The sequence below is a fragment of the Diadema antillarum genome, unplaced genomic scaffold (genome assembly GCF_040938485.1).
Source record: "Diadema antillarum isolate AM-2024a unplaced genomic scaffold, OU_Dant_1.0 seq00003078_RagTag, whole genome shotgun sequence".
Classification (NCBI taxonomy): domain Eukaryota; kingdom Metazoa; phylum Echinodermata; class Echinoidea; order Diadematoida; family Diadematidae; genus Diadema; species Diadema antillarum.
The window spans coordinates 2,697-13,790 of NW_027273668.1; the positions used below are offsets into that span (position 1 = coordinate 2,697).

General features: G+C 39.3%; 1 protein-coding gene across 1 annotated transcript; it reads right to left on the reverse strand.

The window, feature by feature from the left end:
* Positions 1-5,653: 5,653 nt before the first annotated feature.
* Positions 5,654-10,035, reverse strand: LOC139715200 (uncharacterized). Its single transcript, XM_071626791.1, has 3 exons — positions 9,765-10,035; positions 6,599-6,832; positions 5,654-5,894 (listed from the first exon to the last, which is right to left on the reverse strand). Exons 1-3 carry the CDS (start codon positions 10,004-10,006, stop codon positions 5,774-5,776), a joined length of 597 nt encoding a protein of 198 aa, XP_071482892.1. The 5' UTR covers positions 10,007-10,035; the 3' UTR covers positions 5,654-5,773.
* Between the last annotated feature and the right edge of the window lie 1,059 nt (positions 10,036-11,094).

Genomic DNA, 11,094 nt, shown 5'->3' on the forward strand with positions numbered 1-11,094 from the left:
ATTAGGACACTTATAGTGCCTTTGGGACTTATAACCCAAGAATCAGAGAGGGGTTTCAGACGAGAATTTTCCTGAATATCTCCGCGGGCATTTACAGAAGAAGTCTGTAACAGACAATGTAATGCTATGTCATGAGCAACCCAAAAGCACAGTATTTTGGATCGCCTACCAAATTGCAACCCGGATCTACCCATCATTAATGACAACTGTTTTATTCTACTGCAACTCTTTGCACAGGATTAGTTTAAGAATGCACTAAATTGAGCAAAAATATTAATCAGATACGCAAAGTGCCCCTCCCTTATTTGAGGACAGCGAGGGAAAAAAGTGAGTAAACTTCAAGGCTGTATCAGCTCGTGTTTTTAGTCTGTCGGCCATTTTTTTCTTTCTCTGTGTTTTTTTTTGGTGACATGGTGTACAGTGGTACTACTGTATGTGTATGTATACATCCTCTTGCTTCTTGCTTTTACCGTCATCTTATTTAAATAAAATAAACCGGCTTCATGCTAATGCTTACAAAAAAATTACACGTTTTAATCTGTTCAATAGCATTGCTCCATCAACATGTTGGTGTTGGTTTACCATCATAGCTGTTTGAGAAATATTGATGATGTGAGCCGCTGTGGGTGTGTGAAAGTTTGATCCCAAATGAAATTTAAGCCATACCGACCTGTTTACCTCACAGATAGGGCGGTAATGTGGCTCACTTGGTAGCATGTCTGCCTTGCAAATACAATTGGATCGGGTTTGATTCCAGGGATGTTAGCCGAGCAATGTTGTGTGTAATCATGCCGTCTCCTCGAGTGAGAGGCAAAAACTCTGATACATTCCAATAAAATTCTAATAAAATAATCAAATAATTGAGGACTGCCAACAATCTGGAAATCTCAATGCTATCGTTCTACAAATTAAGTTAAAATAAAATGACAACTAAATACATCAAAGTCACACCGAGGTACGATCTTTCCATCATTCACTTATCAGAAAAAAACAAAAAAACACTAAAAAATGTTCAAGGGTATGAATAAATTTTGCAGACAACTGCAACTGAGAGCAATCAGTTTAGTTTTTGACTATGAGAAATGGACAAGAAAATATAGAATTTCCAGTTTTTGGGCTTATTCATACATACAGGTCTTCTTCATCGAGGGTAGCCTCTTCAGTGTTGCCACTGCTCTACCAGAGGGCCCTGCCATTATTACACGTATTACCCTAGCGTTGCCAGATACTAGTACCCATTTTAATATACACCTGGGTTGAGAGGGACATTATGAGTAAAAGCATCTTGTCAAGGGACGTAAGCACTGGGAGGGAATCGAACTTGGGTCCCCCAATTAGGAGTCGGGAATCTTATCCACAATGCCACAGTGCCCCCAGCTGAAGTGTCTGACCTACACCAAGATTCCAGGGAGCTCATAGTCAGTACAGAAGCCAATTTCCACTGGTCAATATTTCCTGCAGCATACACTCACATTCACTCATCGACCTCTCACATCCTAGCAATGCTCCAACAGGCACGCCGGATCTAGAAAATGCCACAACAGTCCAGTCAATGAAGCATTACAAATAATATATTTTTTTTTTTCCCAATCAGTTTCATATTTTTATTCCAAATAACAATGTGCATCAAATATTTCACATAAAACAGATACAAATCGTTCTCTTCCTCTCTTTTTTTCAAAAAGAAAAAAAAAAGATATCTCATCACTTGACAAACACATAATTGCTTGAAACACGTTTAAACAACACAAAATCATGAATATGTCAACTCAGCAGTAAGAGGCCCTTACAGTGACTTAATTGTAATCAACTCTTTTTTTTTTCTGCTATCTTTTGACAGCCATATGCTCATTGTGAAAATGAAGCTGAAGTCTCCAGTTTTCTATTCTATTACCATTATCATTTTTGTTATTATGGTTGTTATTCTTGTTATCATTATCATTATTATCATTATTATTATCATTATTATAACAATAATAATCATTATTATGCACTGGAAATGAAAGATGGACGATTGTTTTGAATAATCCTGTGATTTTCATAATTCCAGTCCTTACAGGTAATTGGATTCATGTGAGCTATCACTTCCAGATATCAATCGTCAATTCAGAATGTGGACAGCAAGGGATATTCACTGTAAGGGCCTTTTACTGCCCATGACGTTTTACATGTCACCTTTTACACAAGGTCACGCTACAACTTCTGTAGCGTCATAATCTCCATGGTCCTCACACAAAACAATGTTCATAAATAGTCCCACGATAATGTGGGAAATATCGATTGGCCACAAAGGTCCCAAATGTAGTTTCCATTCACCCTTCATTTGTCACTGTGGAAATGCAGTGACTCCTGGATTATTTTATGCCAGAAATTAGTGACTCTATACACCAAGGAAAAGAAAACCCACAATACAGAGGGCAGATTCTATTTGTCTGTAAATAAAAAGATGCCTACCTAAAAAGCTACTTGACTCCTTATGCTATGACAGTTGCTCATTTTCATTTAACACTGATGAGAATCTTTCTGACTGAATTGGTGACACATCAAGAATTTGCATCGAGTAGGACTCAGATCACGGCATTTCAACAAACATATCTATCAATGGATCGGCCATTGGAACACAGTTCAGAATGGTAAAGAAAGTATTAACTTCACTGACTTTTTGCAGCCCTGATAATGCCTTTCTAGTTCTCAAGTAACAGCTTTGTTTCATTTGATTCACGGATAGGAACAATGTCCAGATTACGATTAGTCCCCTAGTGCTGACCATGACCAGCAGCCATACAGTCATAATTCTTTCTGTAACTTTAAACTGCAGACATTATCAAATGCTTGCTAATGAGTGTGTGACCATGACATGTGGTGATAGTCACAATACAGAAGAGTTGGGGCGGGGGGGGGGGGGGGGGGGGGAGGGGGAGTGATTAAACAAAATGCTTTAATAGCAAGCAGTTGATGGCTGCTTGAAGAAAAAAAGAACAAAACAATTTCTCCACCAGATCATGCTAATAAGATGTGAGCACTATGGGATTATTTTTCCATGCTTAAGAAATTCTTACTTACACTGTTTTAAGTTACAGGGACCATGACAGAGGTCATGTAAAACAATAACAGCTTTTAACAGGTAACACAGGCTTACGTACTCTGCTGGCAATAAATTTCTCTGTCATGCCCGCTTCTCAAGAAAATATGTTATCAAGAAAAAGAAAGGAAAAGACAGCATACCGTAAAATCATACTGCAGTAATTTTAGTATAACTTAATAAATTCTTTATACTTTTCTTACATTAAGCTGGTGAGTTGTTCATATAGCACGTTGTCACATCTTCAACACAGTGGAACGTAAAACCTGCCGGCCTTTGCTACATTGACAAAATGCCAAAAGATTATAATTTTTTTAAATAAAAGACAGGAAAAAGAATACCAAAGAACAAAGAAAGAAATGAAAGTGGAACATTCTACTGAAATCATGTGATCGGACAGCAAAGCACGACTAATACAGGGTTTTACCCATTCAAATTTACCTCGCCACACACATTTCGTTGGTTGAGAATGATAAGGGCGTTAAGTTGCCACAAAACCCATAGTGTTCACGACCACTTAACGCCCTTCTCATTCTCAACAGACAATATAGCTCAGTAGTGCATTTTAAAGTGTAACAATAAAAGAAAAGAAATACACATCCAAAGACACACAGTATGCTAAATCCAACAGGAGAGATATACACTGTAATATATTACAATGACTCATCTTTATGACTGTTGAAATAAATCCAAACACAAAAAGACATATTCCAAAAACAAACAAACAAAAAATAAAACATGCACTGTAGTAGTGACAAACACTTGTGATACCATGGCTTTTCCCAGACACCACTTTTTTTCTTTCTTTTTTTTGAACAGGTTACCATAGAAACAAGCTCCAAAGTATTGACCAGGAGAAAACTACCTATGTTTGCTTGACATAAAGTACAACTGTATATTGTCCTTTGTAATTGAGACTTTGGAAACGTAATCATGTTATATACATGGTTTCTTTATGGCGTTTTGAGCAATAATATGCTATTGGTTTTTTTTTCACGTGCTTTGTAGCTTTTGTGGATGTTATGTTGGATTAATATGGCCCGCTCTGAGCTAATTTGCATTCCATACTTGCTGCTAAGATGGATGAGGCAAGATTTATTTTTGCTTTATATTCGAAAATACTATGAACTCCCTTGAAGTGTTTTCTTTTTCTTTCCTTTTATTATAGTTGTGGCATACGTCGAAAGCCTCAAACACACATTGAACAGCCCGCAGAAAAGGTTACGTAAACAAAGCGCATGAAAGAGTTTGTGTACAGGCACAAACGATGAAACTGAAAAGGTCATTTGAGCCAGCTTATGAGATGAAAAAATTGAAATGCTTAGCAACAATGAGTGCAATATACTGATTGTAGATTCCTAGAGTACTGGGGTTTACTTTCACATGAAATGGAGGAAAACTTGACTGTAGACATCATAGATACAAATGTAGAAGCCTTAAGATAAAGAGAGAAAATGAGACAGCCAAAGTGAAAACAGAAAGATAAGGCATGATCACAGGACAAAAAAAAAAAAAATGAAACAAGCAAATCTTTCTTTCAGTTTCACTAAAGCACCTGATCTTGAGCAATCTGAGAAATATCAACATGAATCTTGTGGGCTGTGTTGTGTCATCTCTATCTACTCCATGATCCAGCTAATGTGATTGTGAGAGTTAAGAGCCAGTAGCATGGGAATACCATGGAGTGGTGAAGCTGACCCGGCTCAGATATGTTCTAGAATCCCTGTAACAAATTGCATACAGCTACATTCAGTAATCTCAAGTACCCAAAGAGCCGAAGAATCTTGACAGGATTCGACCATTACCGCGGAGCGTAAGCTTCGATGCAAATACTGTAAACGTTGATATGTTTGTGCGATTAATTTTTCGCCCTACAGTGTACGTGGCTCAAAAATATATTTGCAGGTCACTGAATTTGCGCTGCGCAACTGTCAGCCTATTCAATGTGCAGAGATAATTGTAAAGATACTTATGCAGGTTTTAGACTTTGCACTGGCTAAAAGTAGAGCAAAATATGCAAAAAATCAATGCACTGTGAAAATCTCAGCATTTACAGTATTTGCTGATGCTATTCATGGTTTTGAAATGTACCATGGTGGGCAGTGAATGAAGGTCGGGTCAGTTGGATCATCCATGTTTCCCCATGTTTCCCCACATTACTGCGTATTTAATAGGCGATGCATCACAATACCTCTTTCCTGTCACATGGGGTGGGGGGGGGGGTGGTCTACTGTTTGCTTATGTCACATGTTTCTAACAAATGAACAGAGACATTGACCAAGCCTTGTCACAAGACTACTGCTGCACATTACTATTTCTACAAGGGCCCGTTATCAGCTGTGCTCGCAGATATTTTGCGTGACCGGCAAGTCGACAAAGTAGACTCTATCTGTAAACAGAAGTACAATTGTATAAACAAAACATTAAAAATGACAGCCCAAAGGCCCTACCCTTTACATAACTCTAAAGAAATACAGAAGTAATACATGTTCTAGTAATGCCAAAGTTACAAGTCATCCACACAAGATAAATAATGTCACAGTATGCCCAAAGTGGCAAACCAACCCCTCATCAACCTTCCAAAAACAACTACAGAGAGAGAGATGCAATTAAGATCATGTTGAAGTTTGACCATTCCATCACAACAATCCTGATGTCACACTGGGCATCCTTAAGTCTCTTGCTGCCATTTTACTGGAATGTACTTCTGATGAGGTTCACTGCACACGAAGGAAGTGGAACCCGTACTTGACGACCCAAGTATTCCCAGCACCACCAAGCCAGCTGTCGGTATGCCATGTGCCTTGATTTTCTGAAAAAAAACCCAGTTCAAGTGACAGAAGATTGGAAGATGTATTACTGCATTCTCATTTCTTTTACATTTTCTCTTTTTTTTTTTTTTGGGGGGGGGGGGTACATAAATACAGAATTGAAACAAAAATTATCATCTGTTGCATGCACAATGGAACTACAGTGGACTTCCCTTATAATGAAGTCCTCAGGACCTACAATTTCTTTCATTATATCGAAATTTCATTACATAACCAAAAAAAAAAAAAGAATAAAAGTACATAGAGCGTGTAATGTTGCAGCCTGAATTTTTACTTCATTGTTACTGGAATTTTGTTATAACCGTGTTCATTATAATGGGAGTGCATTGTATCATATATCTTCACTTTTAAAATCACTGGGGGGGGGGGGGGGAGGGGCAATCAGATTAAATTGAACTCTGTTGTAATTCATATTGACTTATCACCATGAACAGACTATAGTTACAATAAGTAGGACCTACTTGTACATCATAGAACAGATACGTTACTATGGCACTGAGTTGAATGACAAGATCATTTACATACCCTTTAACCATAAGGCTAAAATACCAAGTTATAAAATAGGCTTGCAATACTGCTACAGTTCAGCTTGCCATGGAAACATTTCAATTTCTACCAAAAAAAAAAAAAAATGTAATGTATGGTCCAAATTTACAAATGATAAAGGGGGAAATGTGTATCTTACTCATTTTCTGAAGCATCTTGTAGAATTTCCTCCCCATACTGTTGGATGTATTGGTTGTAGGCTGTCTCCAGGACCCATCGATTCAAACAAACTGTCTGAAATCCTGGATGAGCTGTGATGCAGCCAAGTTCTGCTGAATATTCATCCATTCTTGTTACGATTTGCTGCAATTCCTTACAGCATTTAGATTCTTCAACTGTAGGCATTGGTGTACAGCCACCAGTGCACAAACACCTGGAGATCAGATAAGAAGTAACCATTATTGGTCATAGCATACTATTACTTTGGAATTTGTAGAAGGATAAAATTATGCAAGTATAGTGAGAGAGTTTATATTACACAAAATTATGCCGACACATCATTTTGGGTCAAGGGGTATACTTAGTAGTACACAGCTGTAGAGAGTAGGCCTAGATCTACAATAATTTCCAGCCTTGCTTATACAAAGTTGTAATAACTTGCAAGGTTGGTGCCACATTTTACTGCCTTCAATGCAACTTTCTGCTGCCACTTCTGAGTTTCTTCGGCTGACAAGCCAAAAAAAAAAAAAAAAAAAAGGTGTTCAGCACAAGTTGCTGCCACTTCCACGTTTCTCCAGCTGACAAGAAAGCAAAAAAACAAAACAAAAAACAAAACAAACCCCAAAACTAAAACAAAAACAAAAAATCCAAAAAACTAACAACTCATAAAAACATAACAAAAAGCACTCACCTGCACTTTTAAGCCCTCTAGTTGAAAAACAAAGCTTAACCACATTGTTTTTCTTTTTCTGTAGCCACTTATGGGGTAAAAAAGTGAGGGGGGGGGCATTCACAGCCCAAGTATTCCTAAATTATATTAAAAAAAAGTAGGGGGGGGGGGGAACCTTATGAGCATGAAATTTCATCCTCTGAGTAGGTAACCTACGCAATTGAGGAGCGATGAAAATAAGTGTCCAGTAATACAATCTACTCTCCTAAATGTGTGCTGCATCAACAGAGCACACCGTGTAAACCCCAACACAATAGGCCTATCTCTGATTTAAACATAGATGCCAAGTCCAAAAAGTTTTTATGAGTGAGATTTTCATGACTCAGCGTTTCGGCGCACGCGCGTGTGCGTGAGCAAGGGAGCGAAGCGACTGAGCAAGGGGAGGGTGTTAGAGGGGGCGTCCACCCCCCCACGGTAGGGAGCTTTGTCAATTTTTAGCTCTGAATGGTGCAAGCTGGTGCATACTTAAGTATTTTTTACTTATTTTGAAAGACAAAAGGGAAATATGCCTTCAATTGCAACTCTCATGTTAATCCTTTAAGCTATGCTCCCGATACGTGAGAAAAATGGGTGCCATGCGTGAGATCGCGAGACGGACCCTAAATGCTTGAGTCTCACGCAGAATGCATGAGACTTGGTAGCTCTGTTTAAATACATTACTAGTACACATAACTATCCCTATAGCAACAGACGTCTAGAAACTATGTCATTTAGACCCAGTCCTAAAACCTGATTGATAAACACTTCTGATCTAACGTTAGTTCAGTTACTGAGTTAGACCTCTATAGACATATGATAGTCTATATTTACATAAAGTAATAAGGAATGCCCCCATTTCAATTCAGTGTCAAACTTGGTTTTTCTCAAATCATAGTTTTAGAGAGAGAATATTACATCTAGGATCTGCATTAACTAGTAGATAGATGGTCTAACGTTAGGCCTTCTACCTGGTTATAGAGCCCTACTTCAAATTTAAATGAACAAGAGACCCGTGGGTCGAGCGCTCACCTGAGTATCACAAGTTCACTTTTCACGCAGTCACTAAACTAAATTATTCACAGCTCTACCAAAATTTGAACAGGCATTCTCAAGTAGAAGATAAAAATGTACAATAAGGGCCCAAATTTTTTACAATTCCTTAATTTGGGAGGATTGGGGCCCCCTGGGGCCCTCAGGGTGGGGCATGGTGCCCATTTTGATAAATTGAGATCCTGACCCCCTAGGGATGCTACCTGCCAAGTTTGACAAAAACCAATCATGAGGTTTTCAGGAAGAAGATGAAAATGTACAATTCAGGCCCCCATTTGGACCTTTCCAACCACCCCCCCCCCCCTCCCTGCTCCCAAGAGGGGCACCCCTGGATCTGCTATGAACAAACTTGAAACTACAGTCATTAATGTACTCACTCATAGTATTATCTCAGCTCTATAACTTCTGATTCTAGAGAAGATTTTTAAAGATTCCTTCATTTGGGGGGTTTGGGCCCCCTGGGGGCCCCCTGGGTGGGGCATGGTGCCCATTTTAACAAATTGACATCCTAACCCCCTAGGGATGCTACCTGCCAAGTTTGGTGAAAATGGGTCATGGGGTTCTCAAGAAGAAGATAAAAATGTACAATTTAGGCCCCATTAGGACCCCTCACCACCCCCCTCCCCTACCCCCTCCCCTGGGTCCCAAGGGGGGCACCCCTGATTCTGCCATGAACACACTTGAAACTGCAGTCATCAATGTACTAACTCATAGTATTAACTTAGCTCTATCACTTCTGGTTCTAGAGAAGAAGATTTTTACAGATTCCTTAATTTTTGGGGGTTTGGGCCCCCCCCCCCCCTGGGGGCCCCCTGGATGGGGCATGGTGCCCATTTTAACAAATTGAGTTCCTAACCCCCTATAGGGATGCTACCTGCCAAGTTCAGTGAAAATGGGTCATGGGGTTCTCAAGAAGATGATGAAAATGTACAATTTAGGCCACATTAGAACCCCTCCCCTGGGTCCCAAGGGGGGGGGGGGCACCCTGATTCTGCCATTAACTTGAAACTACAATCATCAATGTACTTACTCATAGTATTAACTTTGGGCCCCCTGGGTGGGGCATGGTGCCCATTTTAAGAAATTGAGTTCCTAACCCCCTAGGGATGCTACCTGCCAAGTTTGATGAAAATCGGTCTTGGGGTTTTCAAGAAGAAGATGAAAATGTAAAAAGTTTACGCACGACGCACGACGCACGACGGGCGATCGCAATAGCTCACTTGAGCCTTTGGCTCACGACAGGTGAGCCAAAAATTGAGTACCAGGTAAGCCCTACAAATTAATGAGTTAAACAAGATGTGTTTTTTATGCTCTCAGGAATAGATTCTAATATAAACCTGTTTACCATACTACTATTAAACTCTAGTAGAAAAAGTCTGGTACTTGCCAGTCATTATTTCCCAATCTTGCTCCTGAATCAACGCCGTCTTCAGCTGATTCGGGATTTTCTCCTGCAGCTTTGTCAGCTTCCGGTCCCGGCTCTTCTGCGAGCGGCTCGAACATGTATGGCTTTTCACCCAATGTATATCCAGCGATTTCACAGTCATCTCCATCGTCTTCTTCAGACGTATCGCTGATGTCCTCGGAATAATCCCCAAAATCAGATTCGGCAAGGTCGCTGTCATCCATTTTACGCTACTCAGACTCAGAGGTCCTACTGTGTATTAGTACAGAGAGCAGAACCAAACTCGTAACTAACTGACGACTGGATAACGCATGCAGTGATTATTAGTACGTACGTACTTGCACTGGACTCGTACACGCACACTTATCATCGGCGCGGTCCACTCTCGATCTCTCTAACGTTACACGCGCAGTTTTCGCACAGCCCGCCCGGCGCACACGACACGTGCTGTGTAAAAAACAAACAAACAAACAAAAACCGCCGCGGCCGCCGAGAAAACGAAAGAGAAACGAGAGAAAAACTCTAGATTGCTCTATTCGCGGAGTCTAGACTCTTTATACACACTTACTGGTTGATAAAGAAATGTCTATTAATGTTTCTAAAACTAAAATTGTTATTTTCTCAAAGGGTAAAATTAGAAAGATTCTCATCTTTCATATAGGAAGTTCGAACCTGGAAGTATTATGAATATATTTGGGTATATACTACAAGAAAAAATTATATGATCAGGCTAGCACAGCAATGTATTCTCTAATTTCAAAATGTAGAAGACTTAAGTTACCCACTGGTATCCAACTTAAGTTATTTGACAGCCTGGTCCTCCCATTGAGACTTCCGGTTTTGAAATATGGGGCTACTCTCAGTGTGCTTTGGATGAAAAATTACACATAAAATTTTGCAGAATAATCCTTAATTGTAAACAATCAACTCCAACTTGTATGATCCTTAGTGAACTTGGACGATATCCAATCATGAATTATGTCAAATGTAGGATGGCTAGTTTCTGGTCCAAACTAATTCAGAAAGATAACTCTTCTATTGCTTATACGTTATGTACTGTCTTACTTTTAATATGCAAAAAGCTCAAAACCTCCAATCACAATGGTTAACTGCTGTTCAAAATATGTTGAACAATTGTGGGTTTAGTGATGTTTGGTTAGCTCAAACATGTAGCCACTTATGGTTAAAAAAAGTAAAATAGAGATTGATTAATCAATTAAAATTCAAACTTGGTCTAGTACTGTTAATGACAGTGATTCCTGTATCAATTATCACATTTTTAAATGTAAATTCATGCTTGAACTGTATCTTT

Coding starts and splice junctions, on each gene's coding strand:
- LOC139715200 (XM_071626791.1), bottom strand. CDS start 10,006: ATGGATGACAGCGACCTTGCCGAATCTGATTTTGGGGATTATTCCGAG. Junction 6,833..9,764: donor AGATTGGGAAATAATGACTG/GCAAGTACCAGA, acceptor TCTGATCTCCAG/GTGTTTGTGCACTGGTGGCT. Junction 5,895..6,598: donor CAAGATGCTTCAGAAAATGA/GTAAGATACACA, acceptor GTTTTTTTTCAG/AAAATCAAGGCACATGGCAT.